The sequence below is a fragment of the Orbicella franksi genome, chromosome 6 (genome assembly GCF_964199315.1).
Source record: "Orbicella franksi chromosome 6, jaOrbFran1.1, whole genome shotgun sequence".
NCBI classification, from domain to species: domain Eukaryota; kingdom Metazoa; phylum Cnidaria; class Anthozoa; order Scleractinia; family Merulinidae; genus Orbicella; species Orbicella franksi.
Window position 1 is genome coordinate 6,210,673 of NC_138150.1, and position 27,991 is coordinate 6,238,663.

General features: G+C 38.5%; 1 protein-coding gene and 1 pseudogene across 1 annotated transcript; one reads left to right on the top strand and one right to left on the bottom strand.

Moving 5' to 3' along the window:
* Positions 1-23: 23 nt before the first annotated feature.
* Positions 24-27,989, bottom strand: LOC145489088 (uncharacterized). The gene is made up of 12 exons (XM_081467996.1): positions 27,662-27,989; positions 25,355-25,412; positions 24,764-24,856; positions 22,284-22,397; positions 18,696-18,772; positions 16,861-16,926; positions 14,900-14,954; positions 14,144-14,185; positions 11,845-11,952; positions 10,399-10,455; positions 6,686-6,933; positions 24-4,972 (listed from the first exon to the last, which is right to left on the bottom strand). Exons 1-12 carry the CDS (start codon positions 27,818-27,820, stop codon positions 4,760-4,762), a joined length of 1,290 nt encoding a protein of 429 aa, XP_081324122.1. The 5' UTR covers positions 27,821-27,989; the 3' UTR covers positions 24-4,759.
* LOC145489276 (uncharacterized) lies at positions 7,155-7,779 on the top strand (annotated as a pseudogene).
* Positions 27,990-27,991: the final 2 nt, after the last annotated feature.

Consider the following 27,991-nt stretch of genomic DNA (forward strand, 5'->3'; position numbering starts at 1 on the left):
GTTGCTTTTTGAAGAGTGTTTTATAGTATTGACGCCAACACTTCCTGCTCTTTTACAAAACAAGAATTGACTGTCAAATAAGCATATCATGTAAGTTTCTGTTTTGTTCTGTGATATGAACCTAAGTTTTGACAGTTAACTCTTATTTTCAGTGTTTTTTACAGCTTTATTTGGAAATAACCTTATTTTTTACCACACCCAGTGGACAAATCATCTCATGTCACGTGACAGACCTTAAAATGTTACGATTTTTTTGGTTTATATCATCACGACACTATTGGTCTTTGATGAGCCCAAGTTTCAGAAATTCTACTTAAAAACCTTGCAAAGTAGAAATGTTGGCGCGAAGTCAGTCGGTACAAAAGTAAACTTTTGAGAAAAATGCACTTTAAGTTTTTTACACGAAGTATTAAGCATTTAACGAGCCACAAATAGTGGGGGAGGGGGGTGCAGATTGGGTCTCGGGGGAGGGGGTGCAATGGTTGTTCTATTTTGTAAAAAGTTACCGCAGTTGTGGGAAATATTCCTTGTCATAAGGGAAATGAATGAGCCTGTGATGGCAATTTGAGGCAAAGCTTTTCACAAATAATTATACCAATCGAGTTGTGCATGTCCTAAAAGTTTTTTCTAAATAGTTTCGTTCATATAAGTTAAAAATAATCTATATTTTTGGTCACGTTCTTATAGTAAACAGTCGTTGCTATGGCCGTTGCCACGTGAAAAAACTTATACCACTGTGTACTTTCCTTAAATTTCACACTCATCTGGAAGGAAATTCGGCAAGATCGTTTCAAAATGTTTTTGACAAGTCCTCAAGGGTCTTAAGTCTTGTATTTCCAAGAAATTGAATTTTTCATGAACATCGCCATATTTTAGGGTACCATACCACCTTAACGAACCTGAGTAGCATCATGACAAAGCATTGCCAAATGTCTGTCGCAGCAGCACAAGACTGAGATACTCCTTCCCTTTTAGACAGATATTCTATTGTCGAGCTTAAATTCTGGAGGGATAATCTTCGTCGTGTTAATTCTAGGGATGTATTCAATTGCAATCCTCTATTTATTTCAGTTTATTCGGACGCTAACGATATCACTTGCGGTGGTCATATTCTTCGGAAAGATATTTTCGCCCATAGAATGTTCACGAACGTAGAACGGACGCAGAGTGAGTCTACTTATCCATTTTGTTTTGGATACATTGAGCCCCTTTCTTTCCAGTTCCCGGGTAAAATGGTTTACCGACAACCAACAGGCGGCTAGAATTGTGCAGGTTGGTAGCATGCATTTCGATCTGCATTTATGAGCTTCTGACATATTCTTTTGTTCCAACCACGGGATCAATTTGGAGATCGATTGGATCCCGCGCTCCCTGAACGAGGAAGCGGACTATTTTATTATTAACTGGACAATCGATGGGGTCCCCATATTGTTGACTGTTTTTCCACGTTTTGCAAAGTTCCGAGATTCTTTTCTAGGTTCTGGAATCCAGGTTCATCTGGCGTGGACGCATTTTTTCAAGCGTGGCAAGGCGAAATTAAATTGGTGGGTGGTGCCACCAGTCGTTCTCCTGTCGAAGGTGCTTAAGTTTATGTCTCACTCTAAGGCCCAGGGCACATTAGTTCTACCATATTGGCCTTCTTCCCCCTTTTGGCCTGTCTTAGTTCGGAATTTTGGGGGATTTGTGGTTGATTACGAGTTTTTCGAAGGTGCCTTGACCGTGCGTCAAGGGCGCAACAATAATTCCCTATTAGGGTCCCCTACGTGGTCTGCTCATATAGTGTTCTCGTAATTGTCTTTGATCACATTAAAGTAGGGTACGTTTCGCCGGATGGCGACTTGTCCTCGTTTAAGGCGAGATATTTCTTTTGTCTCGGCCGCGTGGCTGATGGTTTTGGTCTTTGTTCTATTTTGTTATTTATACTTGAAAGCAAATTTTTTGTACTCATTATTAGACGGGGTCTCACGCATTCTTTGTCACCGTTTTCTCAACAGCGTTACTGTTATTAGTCACTTCATAGAGAACACATATACATTGTCACATATATTGTGAACTGTTTTTTCTACATACAGTTTTGAATATTTGTTATATTTCAGGCAAGTGTTTGCACTGCCTGCCTTTATTTATTATCATGTATTTCCTGTATTTATCCTTTTTTCAATACTTGATTGTAATCCTCACCTCAGATGGCATTAAACTACCGCCAACTACCGCCGGGCAAATGTATATGTGTTCACATAGCTTAGCTCATATGTGGTTTCAGTTTACTTGAAGTTACTCTTCAGCGAAAGACTTTAGAATCCAAAGGTCCGCCCTTTGAGCAAGAACAAAACAAGTCAATCAAAGCAAGCTCAGTAGTTTATCCTGTACTTTGATCTTTTGAGAACATTCATTTCACATAAGTGCCACAAAAAAAGCAGCTAAACAACCACACACAACCATGCGCAAGCTAAAACGGTTCATAAAACAGTAAGCAAACAGGGCCGTGGCCAGAAAAAAAAAAAAAAAGACAGAGGCAATTTCCATGAAAAGATTATGACTGAGGGAAGGTCCATGGTTGAATTCTCTTTCTGGGTATTTAGGGTGTTTATGATGACTATAACCAACAAAAATAAACCAAAACAAAAATAGTGACTGAGGCAATACCTCGGTTTACCTGTTACTAGCTCCGGCCCAGGGCAAAGGGGTAAGTTGTTTTACAAAACGTTATTAGTTTACTTAGAGTTGAAAACGAAAACACAAGACGACATTAAATTTGCTCTTAACTTTTTATGAGAATTCCGCAAAAAAAGCTTTTACAGCTTCCAGTAAATGGCTTACGTTTTTGGTTTGAATGCAGGTTAATTTGCAAACTTGGGACATCTGATAGCGGCAGGTTTGGCGGGAACTCTGAAGAGAGCCCGCAGTATACGTTTGACTGCTGTGTCAAGCTTAAGTATATTGCCTATAGGGAACTACAGGTGAAACTACACAAGGCTCCCTTAACTTTCTAATTTACACTGTAATAAAGTTCATAAATAGTTTGCGTTTAAGAAGGCTTAAAGCCGAAAATGTACAGATATGTAGCTTAAGTCTGTATACCAGCCGAGTGGCTCATCAGACCGGAGCTTATCTCGGTTTCAGTGGCATGAAGCAACCAGGAGTATTTCTACTCCTACCCTGGATGGAGTGCTAATTCATCGCAGGGTTACCCCCCGGCATTAAATTCGCCGGTACCCATTTATACACCTGGGTGGGTGTATCTCTGACTTACTTTAAAGAAAGTTAAAAAGAAAACTCACTATTTTTTTTTTTATAAATATTAAATAATCTTTTCTATGAAATTCATACTGAACATACACGAACACCTGGTTGATGAATGCCTGCGGAAAACTTGATCTAGCTTTCCTCACAGTATCACTTATAAATAATTGTAATTCATAAATTCATACCTAGTTGCTTAAAGCAAGCCATGAATGAGTAAAGGAATATTTCCCTAATTATTGAAACAACAAAGACCCTGTGTTAAATAATGAATGAAATGACATTTTATACAGGTTACGTGAACTTTTGTTTTGTCTCTCGACCCCTGAATCAGTTGCTTTTGCTAACCCTTCATGAAAATTTCTCCTCGATAAATAACTGAAATAAATTGCTAGAACTACTTTACATTGGGTCAACAGAAGCTAATGAGGAAATTCCCTTCAAAACTGTTTTAGACTGTAGAATTTTGATTCATCAGCTGAGAAATAGCGTGGGTTTTCATTTTGAATAACAGCTGACAGAGGGTCTATTATACTCTGGCGGTTTAAGCCAATTTTGAGTGCCTGTTTGCGATACATTAACATTTATCTGCCGGTTTACGATTGAGAAATTATCGCGCGGTTGCGGGAAGTCATAAATTCAGCTCGCCGTTAATTTCTGCGTGTTTTTGTGGCGATCATTCAAACACAAAGCGCTCAAAACGTGTACTCTTACACGCTTCGTTATAAACATCTGAAGCGATTTTCGTGTTGTGAACAGCCCATTAGACGTCAACACCTTTTTGTTCACTGGTTCCTGAATGGAGTAAGAAACAATTCGTTCTGGTCTTAAGATCTTCTGGTCTTTGTGAGGTGAAATACGATTATTGAGCTAACATTTCGTAAAGAATTTAAGTACTGTGAAAAAAAAAAAAAAAAAAAAAAAAATCGATCGTCCTACTAGTAAAGCGGTTTCGGTTTTTAGGAGAAACAGAAAGCGGTCTGTGGTTTCCAAGGAACAAAATAAGGCGGTTTGTAGAATGAACGACCCTCTATAATAGACCCTCCTGAAATCTAGCTGGATCTGCAAAATCTACTGAGAGCTGTGGAAACGCAATGTAATGTGACAATAATGCAATGCACTTTGGGGCACTCCCATATAAAAAGGACGGGGGTGTTCGACGCACCTTTAAGGGGTTAAAAAACGGTTTTGCTACCTCTTAGGGTGTTCAGCCTCAAATACCCGCCACTGCTGGAGCTTTTACGGTACATTTTAGGGTATTGAGCCGAAATAAACATGACAGGAGATAATGTGTTGTTTAGAATTCGTATCTCTTAGGGGTAGAAAAAGATTTCAAGCCACGCCCACAAAACAAGATTTTGGTATCTCTTAGGGGTTCTTTACAAAATTTCCGATGAGCACCCCCGTCCTTTAATGTGGGAGTCGCCCCACCCCCTCCCCCAATCCCGGGCAATGCAATGCCGAGAAAATGTAACTAGTAACTGTGATGCATCACTCAGAAATTCACATCTCACTCCTAAACAGGCAATATCATTGGTCTGTCGTTTAAACGCTTCAAGATTTCCAGAGCATCATCAGGCCATTTGTAGCTGACTTTTGCCCACAGCGGAAGGACTTCGAATGTTACCGGTACATCGGGCAAAGCTATGCACACCATCTGGGAGGCCGAGCGATTTTTAGTGTAAATATCTCGAAGCACTTCAAGCTCAATCCATACACGGTTAACATCCTAAAAAGATACATCGTATTTCTATTAAAAATCAGACAACGCTGAAAATAATACCATATAGTACAAGAACAAATAAAGTTCAGGTTTATTGTAAAGATCAGATGTTATTAAACTAGTTTTAATTGCGCATTTTGATCTAGTGGCACTAGTTCTCCCCTTCGCTTGCGAAAAAGGCGCCATGTGAAGGAAATTCATAATTCACGCGTGTTTTGCAAATGGCTAGGTCTAAGCTTTTTCCATTACGAGAGTAAGGTTGAAAGTTGAATGCAAGAGAAACTATTTCCAGTTTCACGAGGTTACTTAAATGAAACAAGAAGATCTGTTAGATCTTATAACCGCGCTTTTAAAATTTAACTGTCTGCTTAGCACTAGCACTACAGTCGCAACGCAGTGCACATTCCAAAGCAGTCCTTGATGATTCTTTTGTTACTGTAGACATCACATCACTTGATCAACACAAACTCTATTATTGCACCAGCAGTCGTAGCCGTTGTGAAATCTCGGATGACGTAATGGTCTTAATCTGGAACTTTCTTCGAGATATGTATGGGCAGGAACGATATGAACGATATGATAATAACACTATTAACAACAGCTTTCTTTCTTAAAAGTCATGGTTAAATTTAATAGGTGTCTTCTAAGAGTAAAGGGCTAGCAAAGTAGTCACACGAGTCACATAATTCGTTTTCCACGGCTATCTTTAGTACGGTGGTTATTTCCCTTCCAATGACGTAATCCTTGCACGTTCTGACATGTTCTTTGCTTAGCTCGCAAATATTTAATTTTCCTTCTGATCATCGAACTCGCTCCTATGAAACATGCAGCCAAAGAATTTATTTCATTTGCCTAAAACCACAAGAAATAATCGCGAAATTGCAAATAAATTAATGACCGTCGCTTCTGGTGAAATAAACTTCCAAAGTAAACACGATCTTATTTGTCACGTAGCGAAAGTGAAAGCTGCAACCTAAGCGCATTCCATGGCTGACGTAATACCTTCTTTACACGTATTTATTGTTCCCTTTGAATCCAACGCTTCGATAAAACCAAAAGAAAATATATTTTGCCCACAACAAAGAAAAAAATATCCGTAAAATTGTCCGTGCATTAACGTTTCAACAGCTTTTGGCGAATAAACATCACCCGTTGCGTGACTCAAAATTTGGCCGAGGGGGAGTTTGGGTCTGGTCTCCGAGAAACAAATAAATAAATAAATAAACCAAGGTAGAACATGAACCGCGCTTGGCCCATGGCCGCGCGGTTAAATATCTAGAGAGGAAGCCACATAGCCTGGTCGAACGTACTGGAATTTGGAGTACCAGAGAACCCAGCTAAAACCCCGGGAACAAGGCGGGTGCCAACAACAAAATCAACCCACATATGCAGACATATGGCACTGGGTTGGCGAGCGCTCTGATCACTGCTGCTACACGAGTTTCCCTTCCCTGTGAACCAGACACACACGTACTTTTCAACAAAATACCTCCAAATTTCTATGTTATGTGAACTTGTACCTCGTCGTTTTCGACGCCATGTTAGAAAGCTTTTGACGGACCTTCGAAAGCCAAGAATCATTGGGACAAGGTCAACTCCTTCCCAGGTTCCATCGTCTTCTGAGGAAATGAGAGACCCTGGGAACGAGGTTGGGACAAGGCTCATTCACGTTAAAATTTCCCGTCAAAAAGCACAGCAACAAAGAAGGAAAAACTATACCTGGCATTGCGAATCCTCTCGACTATCCATGGCGAGGTTCACCAAACCAGGAGACAAGAATATCAACACTTTCTTCGCCTTTCTTATTTGATTCTCTCCCCACCGTGTTGGGCCCTGGGAAGTAATTTCTTCGGACACCATTTGATCCATGATGACGTCGTAACCGTTCTGGCGAAAGTAGTTCACAATCGAGGCTACCCTCTCTCGGAATTCTTCACTCTCTGGGTAGTAGCAACTGTAGTATCGTTCTACGAGGAGACAACAAGTTTATTCAGATGTAAATGTTCAAAAAACAAAAGTGGGAGGGAGGGCGCAGTCCCTAATAAGCGAAGAATACAAAAGCAAAAACCGACACAACGTAGGATGATTTTTTGAAGGTGTACTATATTTCGGCTGGCCAAACCAGCCTTCCTCAGGTACAATGGAAAATTTTACATTGGTACGCGTTTTTATGTAGCCGATATAACGTGTCACCTTTTACGTTAACAGAATGCATGAGGACAAACTCATAAACGACAAAACCAAACAATACCTTATACAGTCTGACGTTAAACCAGGCCGATTTTACATTCTACCTAAAATACATAAACCGGGTAATCTAGGACGCCCTCGTGTTTCATCTAATAGCCATCCCGCTGAACGCATATCCCACTTCGTTGACTACCACCTTAAACCTTTCGTTCGTAAACTGCCATCCTTTGTTAAAGACACTAACGACTTCGTTAACAAACTCCTTACCATCGGTAATTTACCCGCTAATTCCTTACTAGTTACACTTGATGTTTCATCATGATATACTAATATCCCACATAATGAAGGTATTAATGTTTGTCAGCATTTTTTACGTACTTCCTCTCACAATACCATTCCTACTGGCACACTCTGTGACCTCATTCGCATGAATAATTTCTCATTTAATGATAACCATGAATAATTTCTCATTTAATGATAACCACTATCTTCAAATCCATGGCACCGCCATGGGTACTAAAATGGCCCCCTCTTATGCTAACCTTTTTCTAGGTTATTTCGAAGCCAACGCTTTGGAAAATGCCCCATTTCAACCCCACACTTGGCTACGATACATCGATGATATTTTTATGATTTTTATGATCTGGACCGAAGGTCCAGACAACCTAAAAATTTTCATCCATTATCTTAACAACATTCACTCCACCATTAAATTCACCAGTTCACACTCTTCTACTAACGTACCTTTTCTTGACGTTAGTGTCTCTTTGACTAACGACGGTAGAATATCTACTGACCTCTACACCAAACCTACAGACAAACACCAACATCTACTCTATTCATCTTGTCATCCCTTACATACTAAAAAAGCCATTCCTTTCAGTCTACCACTCCGCTTACGACGTATCTGTTCTACCGACGCCACGTTTAATACTCGCGCGGCTCAACTTACCACTTACAACCGTAATTTTGTCACCAAACAAATACGATGAGCCGCCGACATCCCCCGCAGACTCTCGTTACAAACCAAAGACATCAACAAAACCTAAACGTATACCATTTATAACTACCTTCAATCCATCACTCCCTCACATCTCCAACATCATTAAAAAACATTACAATTTGTTGCTCTCTTCTAACCGCTGCAAAAACGTTTTTCAGCATTTGCCTGTTGTAGCCATCAGACGCTCCCCTAACCTTCGTGACTTACTAGTTACAGCTAAACTCTCTTCTAATTCTTCTTATCCCCAACTCCCTTCTGGTTCTTTCCGTTGTGGCAAAAACTGTGCTACTTGTCCCTACATTTCTCACGGACTTACTACATATACCTTCTTTTCTACCGGGGAAACGCGCCCCATAAAATCTAACCTGACTTGTGACACTAAAAACCTCATCTACATGATTCAATGTAACCGCTGTAATTTACAATACATAGGAGAGACGAAACGACGATTAAAAGAGCGATTTAATGAACACCGCCGTACCATAGATAACCCTAACAACAAATCTAAACCTACTACAGCCGCCGAACATTTCCTGTCCTCTCCTAACCACACTGCTAACGACATCCAATTAATCCCCATCGAAAAAATCGTTTCTAACCGAGACTCTATCCGTAAGGCCAGGGAAGCTTTTTTAATTCAAAAAGGCAGAACAATTGATCCTAATGGTCTGAACATCCGCGAAGAAACATATTAATTGTTTCCATTTGTTTTCTTTTATTGTTCTTTTATCATGTTCTTTTATTATGCTTATCTTTAATTTACACTATCAATTACTTTTGCGTATTTCCGGTATTACTTAAATATCGGCTACATAAAAACATGTACCAATGTAAAATTTTCCATTGTACCTGAAGAAGGCTGGTTTGGCCAGCCGAAATATAGTACACCTTCAAAAAATCATCCTACGTTGTGTCGGTTTTTGCTTTTGTATTCTTCATTTTATTTGTAAAGCCGATTAGATCACTATTGATCCAACGTATACCAGTAGGATCATCGTTCCGGTTGCTTGCTTAAACCAAATAAGCGCCCTTCTGCAATAAGCGTCCTTCCTTGGCATGTTGAGCTACCAAAAGTAAATTAGCGAGTCTTTATGGGAATCGTACCAATCTTCTCGGCACAGTAACAGATGATCCCCGTGCGGCAAAATGCTTGAAAATAGCAGACTTGCAAATTGTCGTCATTTGACTACAACTATTTACATTATGTAAATTTTGAATTCCTAGTGGGGTTTAAATAACAATTGCCCTGATTAGCATAAGAAACAGAAAAAGTGAAGGATTCTGGTAGATGTAGTCAAATGACGACTTCATGCAAATCGCCTATTGCAAAAGACTAGAAGTTCATTCATTTCATTATACATGCTCATGTTAAGCGTTTGCACGTGATCAGCACGTGGACCACCCTCCTGAACACGTGAATGAAAAGCGCGGGAAATACGTGTCGCGCCGGGCGCCACTCATCAACAAAACGAAAGGCATCAACAGCTTGAACACTCGCCGTCTCGATGACTTCTATTAAAAAAGAAATACTTTTTCACCGTGACGTTTGGGACAATAACAACAGTGAAGAATTGAAGGTCCAAACTGACGAAGTGTCGAGGGGAAGAGTTGGAGGAAGATTCAGGATAATTTTCAAACTCGTGAATGAGCGGCAGCGATGCAAACGAACTTGGTAAGTAAGCATGCTCGGTTTGGACGCAAATACTTAACAGAAAGATATGTGCGCGATTTTCTGAGACGGGTTTTTCAAGCGCTATGTGTCGAGCAAGGGAAAGCTGTACGTTTTTTTTAGCCTAAAATAAAACTATTGGTATACACGTCCTAATGTCAGCTAATGGAAAGGGTGATGGGGGGCGATTGCGATTTGGTAAAAGATGTATCCGGGGGTACAGTTGGCTCACATCCTGAGGGGGTGAGGTCGCGACACCTTTGATGATAAGTTCGAGAGACATACTGTTTGTCAAAGGCTTTCAGTTGCTTCACTTTGCTTGCATCAATATTAACCCACTATCTTTTATTTGAGCATACACAGTGGTCTGACAATATTCCTAGGGAAAAAAGGAAGTAGGTAGGTTTAAAAATACCCTTAATCATTGCAGGTGGGGAGGGGGGGGGGGGGCGGTGTATAGCCAGAATAATTTCTCATCGATAGATGGATTAAACTATAATCAGAGGGGAAGGAGACTTGCAAATAAATTATTGGTTAGTTTATGATCAGGATTTGCCATATTCAACTTACCCTTGCTGATTTCCTTTATATGTCCTTGTGGTAGAGGTGGGGGCATCCGCATACCATCTATGATTAATTTAAAAAGAGTAAAAATGATTACAATGATAACAATGATAATGGCAATAATGACAATAGTGACAATAATGGCCATATGCTATAATTCTGGGAATTTCCTTCCAGGGAGGGATTTTGGTTTCAAACTCCCACCACCCCTACCTCTAGAAATTTAGTTACGCTGCACACTTTCCTTTAAGAAATTTAACTTTTGAGACCCCCCTTGAGGTCAGAATTTTCAATGATTTTCATTGGGTTGTGTATGAGTATCTTTTCAGACTTGGGGACTGCACATGAACAATGGAATGAAAAATATAGCATCAGCATTCCAGCAAGAAATTATGCTAAATGGTACCTAAATGTAAACATAAATAAATATTTAAATAATAAATAAACAAAAGGCTGTTTAAGTCTGCATACGAGCCAAGAGGTTCATCTGGCCGGAGATTATCCCGATTTCAGTAGCATGAAGCAACTAGGAGTATTTCTACTCCCACTGGATGGGATGCTAGTCCATCGCGGGGTTACCCCCAGCACTAAATTTGCCAGTATCCATTTATACACCTGGGTGGAGAGAGGCACTGTGAGAGTAAAGTGTTTTGCCCGAAAACACAACACAATGTCCCCGGCCAGGGCTTGAACCCAGACTGCTCACCCCAGAATCGAGTACACTAACCATGAGGCCACCAAGCCTCCCACAATAAACAAACAAACAAACAAACAAACAAATAAATAAATGGATAAATAATTAGGTAATTAAAAAAACGTATTAAAAACTAAATGAACAAGTTCCAAAACAGTTCATGCATACTATCTCACATATAAAACTGACAATTATTTACTGGTGTGCTTGCACTCCCTCCGAGCGAGCCATCACAGTTTTTTTAATCTACTCTTCCCTTAATTTATAGTTCAGGCAAACATTAATTATTGAAGTGTGCAACTTAAACACACTTACATTGCACTCGTAAAATGCGATATGTCAGCTACATGTATCAAAGACTGTTTATAAACAAAATTAATGAAATCTCTGATATATCGGATTCCTACATGGCAACCTTGAAAAACAATTTCTAAACGCTTTTACCAAATTTCTCGGGATTCATAATGCAGGAGAAGAACTCATTAAACTTTCTGTTATGCTCATGGCTTGTAAAGCTCGCCAATTTTGTGGGAAGCTATAGCTCACCAAAATGACACTTGAGTCAGTTAACCAATCAAATTTGCCCACTGGACGCCTGTTGGGATTTATGATTGGCAGGCTGAACACCTCAGCCTTGATGTATTGGCTTACTCTCTGTTTAACTTACTGTGCCACAAAATAATGTCCATGGCTTTAAATTAATTAATGGTGTTAAATCTTCATTACTTTTCAACTTAATATTTACATGTACAGCTTACCTGGACACAGAGTTTTCCTTCTCCATTTAACTGCACAATACAAAATCACCAGCAGTACCACTCCAGCTATCAACCCTCCCACAATGGAACCTACGAATCTTGCAGTGTCTAGCATAACAAAGACAAAATTAATAAAAATAAAACGCATTCCAAGCAAGGATACATACAATGGACCCATGTTAATACAGTTACCAGCTGGCCATGTAAATTTGACTGTATTGACGGGGTGGTTGTATTAACGGTCTATATTTCTAAGTGATGTCTTGATAGACATCACAATTGCCCTTCTAAACAACTGTTCTTTAATAAGCATTCTAAATGCAGGTATAATTCATAACAAAGTTGAAACTTCAATCCGTACCTACAATATTAACAATGGAAAGATGAACATGAGTGGTTCAAAAGGCCATATTAACGGGTTAAAATCATGGAGGATTCGACAGGTTGGGATTTCAGAATAAGGCCATTGGCCATATTAACAAAGGTGGCCAGATTAACGGAGTTTTCCTATAAGAAATGTATGGGCATTTTGCCTTGACAAAAAGGATTGGCTGTAATAATGAGGTGACTGTATTAATGAAGTCATGTAAGGCAGGGTTCCATGGTACAAGTAAAATAAATTAAAAAGTTGCACAACAGCTTCCATTGAAGTAGGCTCGATTTCCAGCCATTTTGAGAGACGGGCTGTCATCCTCCTCCCAGCAATGGCATGGGGCAAGGATCACAGGCTTACTATATGGCTGGAAATCCAGCTTACCATGGAAGCAGAATTCAAATCAGGCAAGCTTTTTATTGCACTGAGTTAGATAACAGATGAAGGGCACTTTCATAAAACAGTGATAACAAGTCAGTTACACATTAGATTTAATGATATAAATTATAGCTGCCCTGAGTGTTAATAATAATTTATCACAAAAAGTACCACTTTTCATCTGGTCAGTATATCAGCTGACAAGTTTTACAGTAATATTAATATCAGAAGGGCATACACATACAGTTGTGACTTAATTCTTGTTTCTTAATCCCCTTTGTCATAAGATAACATCATGGTCCAGTCACTAATTAGACTAGCACTAGTATTCCCTTTTTAGTCAGTCGAGCATTCAGCAAGTGAAAAGTTGAGTGGCAAGACTGAGCAAACAAGTAATGGGATGACTGCTAGCTAGAGAACAATGTACACTGTAAAAAAGTGTGAAAAATATATGACCACAAGTTCAGTAGAGTCTCATGGATCCAATAACATCAATGGGTGATTCCAGAAAATATCCATACCCTACCACAAGCAGCATGAACATTTTAACCCCGCCCCACCCCTCCCCTTGCCTTCAGAAAATCCAAAATACTCTACCCCCCCCCCCCATGCTCTCTGAATTCCAAAATTGTCAACCCCTCCTCCCTTCCAGAATTTCTGATTTTTTTTTCAGACCATGTGGAATTTCTGTTTGACCGCATAAAGCTTCCACTGAACAGGAAACTTGCGCTTTTTTTCCCCCTCCAAGAAAAATCTTCTCACAATTTTCGGTCAAGCAAACAAGCAACCCAAGTTTGTGAACATTTAATAAAGTGCACCGTAGCTTTCTCTTCTAAGTGCTATCTTGAAGTTGCATACCACCAAATAAAACTTTATGTTTTCAGTTCACTATCATATTGATACCAGTGGAAGACAAAAGTGAAGTTCATGATGTGCTATCTCCTGCCATATTGAAAATTGTGTTCATCGATGAACTGCTGATCACTAGTAATGCCGCCTGCAAATCTGTCCAGTGTTCCATTTGGAAACGAGAGACTGGGGTGAGTTTTTCTCACGGATTGACAATTTTAGATCAGAAAGAAACACAGACTTGTTTTGTATTTTAATTATTTAATCTATTGACTAATTCATCCACCTTAAGGCCTCTTTGATGTGGAGCTCGCCATACTATCCATTAGCTCACTTTTCCACATGATCGCTAGCACCTACCTGATTGATCTTTATCCTGCTTCAACAGTCGGTTCATGCTTGATGATTTACAAACTGGAAAAGTTTTCAGATCAGCGATTTCAACTGAAGCTTTCTTTGTCTCCCCTCTCTGGAAATTCAGAGCTGAACCCTCCCATGCATTTGGAATTCCAAACTGCGTTACCCCCCATGTCTTCAGAATTCAAGTCCAAGAACCCCCCCTCTCCCTTGGAATTCCAAGATGCCGCCCGTGGTATGGTATGAATATTTTCTGGAATTACCCAATGGTATTCGCACGTTTTGATATGAAGGAGGGAACATAAATCATAAGACACATTTTATTTAAAAGATTTTGATTACCTTTAGTAGGAACAGTTGGAATGATGAAAGTTTTTGGAGTACCTATAAACACAATTGTAAGAATTTATTAGCAGAGGGGAAATAATAATTACAATTTTCTTCTGAACAGCTTGGCCAAATTGAACCATCAGCTATCATTCTGCCACATGTATTATATGGAGGTAATGTCTGGTTAAATCTTTGTTTCACCTATCTTGAAATTATGACAAAAATTCATTTTTAATTACTGAGGGTGACTGGATTTGAAAGATAAGTTTGTCAAATTGACTCAAAGTATCCTGACATCGTATAACAGTGTGTACACATGTGCAGACAAATTTTGAAATGTTTGCCTATATTCATAATACACTTACATCAAAGTCAAGAAATGGAAAATAGCAGAATTTAAGAGTTTTGTTGCTGTTAATTTTTTTTTAATTCAACTTCAGTTACATATTGACATTCACCCATTATTAATATCAATTTGGGTAGATTTTAGATTTAACGTTTGGTTCACCTCGTGTCATATTTCAAGCCACGTTTTTCATATGGTTTGTGATCTGGGGGAGTTTGCTAAATTTGTTTTGGTTCAACTTTATGATATCCTTTAACTGAGTCATAACGCTAAATAGCATTCAAAATTTCAAAACTTTCCACCTTAGATTTCTTGGATTCCCCTAATAAATCGTCTTTACATAAAATAACTATTCAAATCATATCCAAGTATAATTATTATGCTACAATTATTACATCAAAGCAATGACTTTTTATTATTACCTATACGAAACCTTTGAAGTTTGATTTCACTTTGACCGTAGGGATTTACAACAACCTACAAAAAGTTGCAATTAGAGAAAAGTTATTGTCAATTTTTGTACTTTAAACCAGTCACGTCAGTGGGGAAGGGGAGGGGGAACTCCCATGGAAACCTGTCAAATTATTGTTCATTTTTTACAGTTTAAACTTCATGATTTTGTTACTGCTTATTAATTTTATTGTAGCCCTGTATAAATTCACTGGTCATCAATACAGATTATTACTATGGTTGTGCAGCCCTTGCACTATAGGATTGTAAGAGCTACAATGGGCGACCAAAGTAGGCTAGACACTTTTAGCAAATGACACTTTTTGATATGTAAGTTCTTATTCTATTTTATTTGCTTCTAGCATTAATTCTCTGATAGCCCTGCCCCCCCAATTCAATGTTGTGTAGGTGCTGTAGTCTGCAGTCTGAGAAAAAGAAAAAGGAACATTGTTAGGGGGGAAAGGTGGAAACGGAGGGAAATGTTTCCAAGACGCTTGAAAATTGAATTTAGTGCAAAGTGTCTCGCCACTTTTGTCGCCCATTGTAGGTTAGGGATTCAGGGACACATTAGGGATAATGTGTACTAAAGGCATTCATAGTGTTGATCGATGCCCCTGATTGACCCTCCATTGACATCTCGATCGATAGTCAATTGACATTTTCTGTCAACAGTTACGCTCAGTGGCACGCTGAACCTGGGTACAACAATACAAATAGTGCCAGGCATTACACACTTGCAGTGAGCTTCCATCTTGTTTGTCTTTTTGTCACATGTTCTGCATGTTTACAGTGATTATGGAGGAATTAGCCTTTGTTGGTAACTTGAAGTATATCAGGAAAGAAAGATATAACTGAAAGATTTCAACTTTTTTCAGATTCAGAGAGCCCTCAAGTGTCACATGTCACACATCTAAAAGTTCGGGGTTACATTTGGTTGGGGGATGGTTTTACCATGGATTTCAAATGACAGGGATGATCAAAGCAATTTTTGGGTTCCCATTTTTTTTCAAATTATTCTGGGATTTCAATGGGTAAGAAAATTTGACAAATAATTTTTTTTTGGGGGGGGGGGAGTGGCTTGATTTAAGTAGGGAATTTTTTGGGTAAAACTTTTATTGCAAACAATCTCAAGACTTGTGGTAGTGTCCCGACCACGTAGTTCTGCACATAAAGTACAACCAAACTTGTTCTACAGTTGTTATTTACATGTACATGTACAGACTGTAATATTTAACAATGGTTTTGCATTACATTGCATCCGTTTTGTCCTGGGATTTTCTTGGGGTTAATTTTTAGTTGAATAATTTTTTGGGTTTTGTTGAAAACCCTGGGGATTTTTTTTGGGTTTAATTATTTTCTCCATACGATCATCCTAACCACTTGAAATCATGAGTATCCCTTGCAGTTCTGATAGTCTGGGTATAGTAGCTGGCAGATTTCACCCATCGGTGGCAGATTAGATCTTCAAACGCAAGCAGAGAAATTCCTATGTACTAGAAAATTTTTAAATTGAATGTCCTGACAAAGGTCTACTTTTCTTAGGTCTTGTGAGACAGTTGCATTTGTAGGTAAACATTTGAAGCGTTACAGAGAACCTTAAACTACCTAGTAATTTAATAATAGCACAGTAGTTAACCCCAGAGGGATGTAATATGTGCTGGCAATTCCACATGTGACATCAAAAAAGAAAAAAATTGCAATTCCAATTTCCCTTATTGAAACTAACACCAGCAGCACAATTGTATACATGTACTAAGGGATGCTACAGTATTTTAATGCATAAGTTTGAGCACCTCAGTTAGCTCTGTGAAGATTTGACAAAAGGCCTAAATTTTTGCCTCTGAATGTCAGTGACATGAAATCACCAGTTTACACATTTACTGTAAGTTACATATTTCAACAGGGCCTTGGTAGCTAGAGGTGATATACATACTGCAACATGGAAGGAATATGGGAGTTTCTGGTCACCAACTTGCTTCAGCAGATAATCTGTTTGGTTCTGAAGATAAATTTCAGGAAAAAAGTATTACATACCAGAGCAGTATCCTTGATTTCTTAGTCACCCAGGACCAAATAAGGGGCCCTTCATTTTTCTGTAGCCAGTATTTTCAAAACAGAGAGAACCCAAAAAGTTGAATTGTGCCCAACGCCAAGAAATTCACTACTCAATAATAAACACCAGAACCCTGATTTTTCGAACCTCCAAGGGAAACAAGAAGTGGTTTGAAAAATCAGATAGTTCAAGAAGTTGTGGGTAAACTTACTGTCAAACTCAAAAAAACCATGAACACTTAAAATATGTCTGAAATGTTTATTGCGTTATATTGAGTGAGATCTTCAACCACAGAAACCACAGTCACAGAACAAACTTCTTTCGTTTCAAAAGATTTCAAAAAAATCCTCCATTTCGGTTATACAAGAAATTAGATAATTGCTGTCACAAGCTATTTAAACACTAGCGAAGAGAGTTTGGGATATTTTTAACGTGCAAAAACTATCTTCACAAACCAATGCAATGTGCCGGGCCGACGAGACTGGCGGCTGTTGAATCACTCAAGCGCAAATGATCGAAATCAGTGCTTTCACTATTTCATTACGTTATTGTGATAACAGCAAAAAGCAAAAATGAAAATGGAAATCCTCCATTACATTTTTGTCATATGTGAATCAAGTGCAAATTTATTTGGGAAGGAACTGCGGAAAATTGAGGTGTTTACCGTTTGCCACAGCTAATAATTTCCAAAATTATCAAACATTTGCATTTATCATCGGCAATCTTTCCAGGGTCTTTAGATCACAGGATCACTGGGCTCAAGGGTCTGCAATTATTTGTTAAAATAAAATCGAGTGGCTAGTTTACTCAAAGATGAAACAAAGGTTAGCGAAACCACTGAAATTTTAAATTTTTATTTGTTCCCATTTATAGCTGGGTCAAATTAACCGTCGCTTCACTCGAGTAACCATACACATTGACGCGATTCTTGTTTTCCAAAATCACTCAAACTTAGTCCAGTCAAAAGACTTTGAAAGGGTCAAAAAGCATTCTCGTGAATGGTCGATAACTCTGAAATACCGTATTTCCATAAACAATGACAAGTATATGAGGTAAAACGTATACAGTAATGGTATCTATATTGATCGAATCATGTGAAGGTTCACAAAATTAAACAAAAATTAAACAAGAACAAAAGTTCTGTAAAACATAAAAACAAAACTGAATAACAAAATATTGCATTTCTGTGACAGCTCAGTTTGTTGGCAAACTTAAATGACCGATCTACTAAAACGTGGACAAAAAATCGTGCATTATTTTTGCAGCGTCCATTTGATACAGGTTTCTAACAATAGAAATGACCATAAAAGTCAAGTTTAAGGTGTCTGCGTCCGCTTAATAGAGGTGTCTGTTGAATGCAGGTATTTTTTACAGTGAATGTGGAAAAAGAAAAATGAGACTTGCACTGCTGTCCGCTTAATAGAGGGTGTCCACTTAATACAGGTTGGACTGTATTTTGAAATGACCTGCCTAGAGGCATTGTGCATATTTAAAAAGGTTGTATAGCTTGAATTTGCATTCTCATTCTTATTCTAATTCTCATTCTCAGTCTCTTTCAGAACTGTTGAAGACCTTAGTTATTTGAACAAATGAAAAGAAAATAACCAGTCCTTTCATGTTTGATGGGCGACAGCATTTCCTGGATCAATATATTAGATGACTTGTAGTATATGTTCCCCAGTCCCCCTTAAACAATTTGCTATTTGTAAACTGACCTTTGGAACAACTATACAGTTTGGTCTGTGAATGCTATCGTAATGGTAGATTAATGCATAGCTTGTCCAATTGAAATCTGGAAAAGAAAAACACTATTAACGTACTATATTTTCTCAAAAGAGTGCTGCCCTTAGTTAATTAGTGTCACCACCAAATAAGCACCTTACTTTGAAACAAAAATATTAATAGGCACCAGTCCGAAATAAGTGCCATCATCAAATAAGCACTCAGTACCTGGAACGTGACGCTTACTCTGAATTGTTTACTTACAGGGATATGCTAAATTGAAGAGTTTAAAGTAAAAATGTGAACAGTTTATCTCAATGGATCTCAAAGTTGTTACAACATCCTTAGATTTATGATACTCTTGTTCTTGTTTTTGAACAAAACAAAGAAACAAATGCTATCAATAAATTATAAGTAGCACAAATGTATCTTAAAAAAAAAATGACAAATTGTAAATAAAAGCCACCCCTATATAAGCACTGTATCATCATCTTCATCTGGTCCTCTTTGTCCCATGGGGGCATAGCGCAGCCATATAGTTGCCTTCCACATCTGTGGGTCTTGAGCCACGCTTTTGGCCTTGCACCAACTGAAGTTGGCCTCCATCAGAGCTTTCTGGATGCTTCTGTGCCACGTAATTCTAGGTCTGCCATGTTTCTGTGTACCGTGTGAGTTCCCATCCATCATGTAGCATGCTACATGTATGTTCCTCTCGCCATGCCTTAGTGCATGACCAGTCCATTGATTGGTTCTTATCCATAAATCTCAGTTGGCGATCACCTCAGGCCAAATTGTACCCTTGGAATTCTCCTCAAACACTTGTTGATGAAAGTTTGTTCTTTCTTTGTTGGTGTTGTCGTCACTCTCTATGTCTCTGAGCTGCACAATAAAGCTGCCTTTACTTTGGTGTTCAAAATTCTGATTTTGGTAGCCGTGCACAGGTCTTTGCTTCTCCCAACTGAGCTGATCCTAGCAAAAGCTTGCTGTGCTTTCTTTCTTCTAGCTATTATGCCACCATCTGTTCCTCTGGTCTTAAACTCTTCAACCTCTTCAGCATATGGCTGATCAGGAGGAAACTACTCCTGAATGGTGGCATCACAGGGAGCACACAATCTTGTTGGAAAACCGCTACCTACAAGTCCTGCAAAACACTGTAGCATTAACTCGAACCTGGGCCTTTTTGCGCTCTGCAAAAATGTTTTTGGTTTACATATAACATTGACAAAGGAGGCAACTCTTTGCCCAAACATTTTGAACACAATCTGAATATTCACTCAAATCTCTAAATTTCTTTGCTTCCACAAAACCAAGATAAAAGATTTTTCTACAACTTGGCTGAATTTGTTTTTGAATACTTTCACGACAGTTGGAGAATTTTACGCAAGCTGGGCAGACCTAAAGTACATGGGGATGCACTGTCGAAACAGAGATGAGGGGCTTGGGCCACAGCTGGAGTTCCATCCAAAAGCTGGCTGAGGACAGACAGCTGTGGAGGTCCTTTGTTGGCCTGTGTGCCAGTGGGCATGACGGGCAGTGAGTGAGCCAATAATGACGTGAAGGGTTGCAATTTGGCCCACGCAAGATTTTCCACTTTGATAGCCTGCCTCCTCCTTGCGTAGTTTTCCATCAACAAGTACCTTCATTCTTCATTCTTCTTACTTTGCTTGGGATAGACAGCAGAGTAATTCCTCTTCAGTTCTTACAACAGTTGGTGTTCCCCTTTTATGGCAGTTTGACTAGTAACCCATTTAGCTGGTCTTCCAGAATCTCTTCAGATGTCCAGATAGTATTGAACAGATTATGAAGTATATTGATTGTCTGTGTTAATTAGTAAAAAATTATTGTTGGCTAGGCTGTGGTTTGGGGATCTATAGTTGCATCCCTACAGTACTTAAAAGTACTGTTGCAAAGCGATCATGCCCTTCTTCAAGTTGACTATTCAGTTTGGTGAGCAGGCTTCCAGTTTTGTCTCTAATTGGGTGGTCTATGGTCTTTCTAAGACCACTGAGTTTGGTTGTGGTGTTATAGAGTGTCTTTATGTCTCTTTTTCCGGCTGCTTCCTCTGCATCTTAGCGCAGCATCAAACAGTTGAAACACACCCAATACAGGGCTCGTCTTGGAGAAGTAGATGTTTATGCCCGGCAAGCAAATTTTCTTTCTCATTTGCCCGACAGGCAAGGGCCCAGGCAAGTCATCTGCCCACCAAACCAAAAATAGGTCCACAATGGTAGTTTTATTCCATTCAGTTGGAGTGTTATTTTGAAATGCCAGTATTTGGGAGTTGAATTGCTACAATTGATCATGAGTAGGTTATCACCAGAAAGATAAAGGTATAGATAGACTGAAATTAGTGAATTAGGTAACATAGGTTTTAGGTAACATAGATAACATCATTCTGTAGTTTTTCGCTTTTGGTGTCTTGTACGCTAATCTAGTCTTTGGTTTCGGTCTTTGCCAACAATACTGGCGGTTCTTTGCACTTTTCTGTCCAATGTATTTTACCATCTTTCTGGTTTTGCCGAGGATGTTACACTCTGCAATTACATGCCATAACTGTAATTCTAAGGGACCTCTTGTAAAAAGAAATTACTATATTTAGAGAGGAAGCCACGTCAGCTTTTAAGCAGCTGGTTTTCATGCGGGTCCTCTATCCTGGTCGAATTGGAATATGGAGTGTTGTTTTTTTGTGGGAGGAGGAAAACTGGAGAACCCGGAAAAAAACCCTCAGACCAAGGTGAGAACCAACAGCAAGCTCAATCCACATCATCAGAATTGAACCCGGGCCACATTGGTTGGAGGCAAGGGCTCTCACCACTGCACCATCCCTGCTCCCTGCCTTCTACCTTGACTTTCTTTTAGAGAAGAGCATGACAAGCCTACTCTCTTTAACAGCCGTAACAGGGTTGTGTCATCAGGAGAGACTTACAAAGAAGTAATTGGTCATAACGGCTGCGAAGCAGACCACAAAAAACCAAAGATAACATCAAAGCAGGAGGTCATTTCTCAAATATCACGCCACTGGGAGTGTCTTTTGGACTTTGACATAAGACTGTGGACCACTGAGTTTCTATCTCGATTGCAAGTTGTCTCCCCTTTTCATTAATGGGAATAGCATTGTGCTCACTCGTTCCGTTCACATGGAATAACAGCAAAGGAGAGAATGTTTGTTGGCTACTGTAGTTGTAAAATACAGCTGCCATTGTGCCTTCACAAATGAAAATTCTGACAAAGGCAATCAAAAAGAAACTTTAGAATCAATGTGGTGTTTCTTCTTTAAACAAAAATTACCTAAAATCATTTTATCATATGATGTTTTGTCCTAACAAGAGAATAGGAAGAAAGAACTTCAGAAAGTAAAACAAGTTTAGATATATAAAAATTAAAAATAAAACAGAAAGAGAGATTAATCTGAAGACTACCAATTGAGAGCCTTGTCAATGAGGGCTTTTATTCGCGTACTGCCATTTAGGACAATTTTTTGCACAGTTTTTCAGTTTCTAGTAGGCAACCATGCCCCCCTCATGTACTTTGCCAATTTGCATAATTAATACCTCTGTACGTACCATTAAACTTTTATTTACCTGTTTTTGAAGGGTCTATGGCATCCCATTTAATATATAGCCATTTCTCTCCTGTCAAATTTACCAACAGATTCTTTGCCTTATGATGAGAAGCTTGGGCTAAGGACTGACATTCTGAGAAGGTAACAGATCTTTCAGTAAGTAACTTTCAAAAATTAATCATGGATTTAACTGAACAGTACTTTACATTTGGGGTAAATTTGCAAAATACAAGTTATGCTTTTAGCTGTTGAATTATATTTAGTATACTAACTATTTAACCCATTGACGCCTGAATGAAATTGCCCGCGACCCACCCCTAATTCCCTGGTGGTTTTCGGAATATTTCTGAGCGAGCGAAAGCACAAAAATAAACCATATGCGCAGTAACCACAGACACAAGATCAGGTTTCAAGACATTGTTTATTTACAGTTGAATAACTGAAAGGTCAAAATATTAAAAAATATTAGCAAAAAGAACTCAACCTAATGTGTAAAACTGATGAGAAAACAAGAAATTATATTATTTCTTTACCGCGCGACAAAATGTCCCACAAAAGCTGAGAAAATTGACTTTGCGAAAATGAGTTAATTATTGACTTCGGAGGACAAAAACGAAACCAAATACAACAGAATTGAATTTCTTGTATTATTACGGCTAACATTTGAGAAAACAACGAAAAATAAAAGCGAAGAACTCATGTAAAAATCAATCTGAAAACAAGAAATCAAGTAATTTCTTCGCCGCGCGACGAAAATATTACGGCGCTGCGAAAGAAAGATGAAAGTCGTAAATCAAAAACACGACAAAAACAAGCGAATTATTTTGAGATCAGTCGTATTTCAACTGTGTTAAATCAGTGGCCATTTAGTTCTTATCTCAGCGGTTCTGTAGTAGCTGAATAAGACTCCAAAAAATATTTGAACGAAGCGAATAAACTAAACAAACAAAGCGCCTGGAGGTCGCCGTAAATTAAATATGCAGAAATCCAGCGTGCAAGTTACTGTTCACTTTTAAAACCTAAAATTCCCAAATACAGGGAACCAAATGAAAGAAATGCGAAAGGAAGTTCAATAACAATAAATTTTTATTCAAGCTGAGACGAAGAAACCTATTTAAAAGTAAAAAATTGTTCAAAATCTCGCAGACGTGCTTCGCTGCATGACCGCATGTTCAAATTATTCTTCACGCTAACGCGAAAGCTTGAGTTTTTGCCGACCGCTTTTGCAGTCATTTTAACGCCCGTGGCTTTACCAATCGTTCCAAAAGTTGAAATCAACTTCGAAGTAATAATGTACATTACCATTTTTGTTTCTGAAGTCCGAAAAGCCGCTTTAAACCTGCGATCTGTCGTCGAAACTTACTTGAAGGCGCTCCGATCTTCATGTTTTCTCGGCGGTTGTAGGAAGAAAAACTTCTTCATCAGAAAGTTTTGAGGACTCTGTACTCCTTGATCCTCCATTCTGAGGCCACCTGAACATTGATTTGTATTTTTCCTTTCTATTTTAAAGCCCAAAGCAGTAATTTATCCGTCTTAGGAATGAAAACAAGACCTTGGAAGTTTTTAGATTTGGCCCGCAACGCGCCATGATTATCGGCACTTTTCGAGCGCGCGATTTTAAGAAGAAAAACCGTCTTTCTAGGACCCCTAAAGTCCTCTGAAAATATGCTCAGAAAGTCTATTCTGATTGGTTTATTTGTCCTCAAGAACACTAGAACAATAGGAGAACCAAAAAGTCTTCAGGGAGGGTAGGAAAGGCAATTGTCCCCACGTGCTTTTTTTCGGGCGGTTACGGGCGGCACAGGGAAATGGAGCAGTTTTTCGCACGGGCGGTTACGGGCGGCACAGGCGTCAATGGGTTAAAGCTGACCAGCAAATCACGAGGTAATAATATTCATTGCAAAACCAAACACAATAGGTTCCCTTCTGCTTGGTAGCCATTTTGTTAAGTATGACAACAGGTGCATGAAGGTGGATAACACCATCCACACAGGAAATCACCATCCAGTGGATAGCGTGGTTTGTTTTGTTAACACTTATCCACTGAATGGTGATTTGTCTGGTCAGCGTTATCTAGCCTTCGGACAACTGGGGCCAGTATGTTATTTTGGAGGTTACATTTCTGACCATTTTGGTCCAACTTGGTCTGAGATAGCCTTAATACCACAAAGATCTTTGCCATTTCCCCTCTACAAAGGCTAAAATTTAGGGATTAGGTCTTTGAAGGTACAAGTGTATGTTGGTTTGAAGAACTTTTTTTTCAGGCTTAATTTCACAAATGCTTAAGTTGTGTGTAACTGTAATTGTGATGATTACACTGTAATCATGTCTTGATATCTTTCTCTGCAGCTCAAATATTTCATATTTCATATACATGTATATTCACTAATAATTCATGACCAGTTGGTAGTTAAGAAGGAACCCCCTTAATGCTTTAGTTGAAACATTTAAACAATGGGTTTAACATAAGCAAACCTGTGACCTAAGTTGGCAACTTACCATCCAATGCATTCACATTATTAACACTTCGCTGACGTCTGATGAAATGCCTTTTTATCGTTCTTTTGCTGAAGTCATGACTTTTGCTTTGTTCTACAGAATAAATACAGAGTTAGGCAACATATTTACTACTGACAACATTACTACTTCAAAGCATTACTGTACATGACAGCCAATATGCTGCATCTGTAAGACTAAGCTAAAGAAAGAACTTGTAATCCTACAAAAGTTCTATTCTTTTTAAAACCTTATTAGACCTTACAAGGGGGATGGATTGGGTAATAATACCTCTTACTAATACCTCTTCCCTAGGTCTCTGTTTTGCAAAGTTTCTGTTATTTTGGGGCTCTCTTCAATTTAAAGATAGTCTTGTTCATCATAAAAATTGATGAAATATTTGGTGATGTATAGTGACACGTTCTGGTAAAACATACATGCAACTTTTAATAGCCAACAAGAATTCATTAGCAGACAGTGTAATAAGAGTTTACAAAATGCAAACCTGCAGAACATATAATTAATTATGACCTTTCATATGTTAACTTGTATTCTGCAGAACATTGCAACATAACATTTTCCTGCACACATTACCTAATGACAATGTCAATTTTCCCTGGCAGCTTCGAATACACTCTTGTTCAGAAATGGCCTAGAAAAATACCATAGTTGACAACGACATTTTAGGTTCAGACTCTAGCTCAAAATAACTGCATCATATACTAGGTGTTAACCAGAAAAAAACAGACATGGATACAAAGAAATGATAAATAGAGCATGGATCAAACCATATAATTATGACATCATTAAGCTATTGTTTCTGTGAAATTATAGTTTTCACAGCTACCATTCAGTGGTAATAATTTAGTACAGATTTAAGTCATTTGTTGTGCTGTAGGAACAAGTAGGGTCATCACTACTGATATTTATTGGTGATTGTGCAGGGTAATCCCCATTATTCTTCAGTTTATTAAGCGGTCAGTGTAAAATGAAGATTGCAGAGTGCAGACTGTGGACCAGGGGTAAAATATAGACTGCAGAATGGAGACTTTTTAACTGTACCGTGTTACAATTTCCATTACTGAGAGCTAACTGTCAGCAGGCTAGGCAGAGTGTTCTTTAGGCTAACCGAAGTGATATTCAGGATAAACGGAATGCAGACTTTCTCTACTATTTGCCTGAATAACCCTGTTTCTGCGTGTTACACTGACCGGTTTGCCAAGTAACAATTCACCTACGTACACACATTTATACTCTAAACTGACAGAAGGCATATTAGTCTCCTTCCAAGAACAAAAGTAGGTACTCCCTGCAATGAATCATGCAAGGAGGCTCCACCCAAAAGGGCTACCTTCGCTAAATGGGCCTTTTCATAAAGTATAAATTATAGGGTATAAAAGAAAAGGATGTAGACAGCAGTGTTTCGACTGCAGTATGTAGAAGAGGGAATATATTTTTTACAAACTGCAAATAAAATAAAATTATTAATTTTCTTTGCTTTTCATTAAATATTCAAAGCAAAGACCATCCACATGTTGACACTTGACTGTTTTACAGTAACATGTTTCATGGAAGGTATATCTTCATTTGAAATTAAATGGTTGCATTTTTATGTCAAAAATGGTATATATATACATGTATTATTAGGGTTTGCACCTGACTTGAAAGTTACCTAATACGGTCTAACGACTAACATTTGGGTCAATTGCATACACTCATGCAAATGTACGTGTCTTAATACATGCACTCTAAAATGTAGATATTGTTTAATTAATGGTTTTAATAAATTACGGAAGCTGATATTTAATCAATACAGAGACCCAAAGAGACCCATAGTTCGTGAGACTTGAAAGATAAACAAGCTCAGTAGCCATTGTTAAGTGGATGAAATTTTTACGGGGGCAGAAGGACAAAAGAATATTTGGAATAATGGTCGCTGCGATATACAAATTTTAAGTGTCGCTGCAACCGAAGAAACTTCAAAAAAAATTTGCAGTCAGAACTTGTCAAGGCATAAGAATGATTAGTACTTGACAGCGCTGCAAGTGGTCGTGTTTTCCAAACCGTGCAATATGAGTGAGATTAGTTGCCGGAACACGCAATAAAAATACAACTTGTGAATTAACATGTTTAACGTCTGGTGATCATATCATGATCAGTCGCCGATAGAAGGTTTCGAAGCTGTAGTGATGTTAATCGACAAGGTAGGAAATTAGATATTGTAGTCACCGTGAAACGAGATGGATTGATGATTGTCATGGCATTGTGACCTGTAGTTGTCGTTAATGAATTGAAAGTGAAAAAAATTTACATAACAACACGACGTTTTAGTTGTGTTTCGCTTTTACAAAAATAAACACTCCTAGCAAATACATGTACGGCATCGTTGTGTATAGCATGTTATTTTATACCTATTGAATTCTGAATTCTATACGATAACAAATTTTACTCTTTAATATTGCCTTAAAAACTAAGTCAAAAGACATTAAAATGGCCATGTTGGAGTAAGTTGAGTACATTTTAAAATTAATGCGTAGTAATATTTTCAAAACATCCTGTTTGTGCGCAAACAGGAAAGACTACAAAATTTAATATCCTTCTCGAGCTAGGAGAGTTGGTATAATTTTCGACAATTTTTTTCGTGCATTGAATTTTTAAACCAAGTTTTCCAAATCTTGTATGGAAAATTCTGAGAGATGAAGACAGTTTCGAATAGGTTTTAATTATGTCATACAGGTGATAAAATCAATGATAAGTTTCGCAGGCTGAAGTCGCGACATCAAGTGAAGACGACACCACTGCAGTACTTAGACGTGAATTATTCGACAAACTCGATCTCTCCACGCGTATTCACACCAACGAAACCGTTACGCATTTTTCAAAACTGTTTGATCACCTTACCTTGTTTGAATCCTTAGCACAACGGAGATGACAAAGAGTTGACGGCAAACGTCTCAGTGCGGGGAGTTTATCTTGTTTAAACGCATGCTTTCCCGTCGACAATGTTGCAAGGCCAAGAAAAATAAGAACAGATACTAAGGACAATTCGACGATCGCCATTTAACATTGCTGTCTTGATTATGATCACATCACAAGTCGTTAAAATAGGAAATGCCCGCAATTCTTTATATTCTGGCAATACGCTGACATGTCACTTTTCTTCCTGCCCTGTTCCTGCAGGCTTCCTCGATGTGTTTAGTACTCATTCCCCCCTCGGACAAAGAAGTCAAC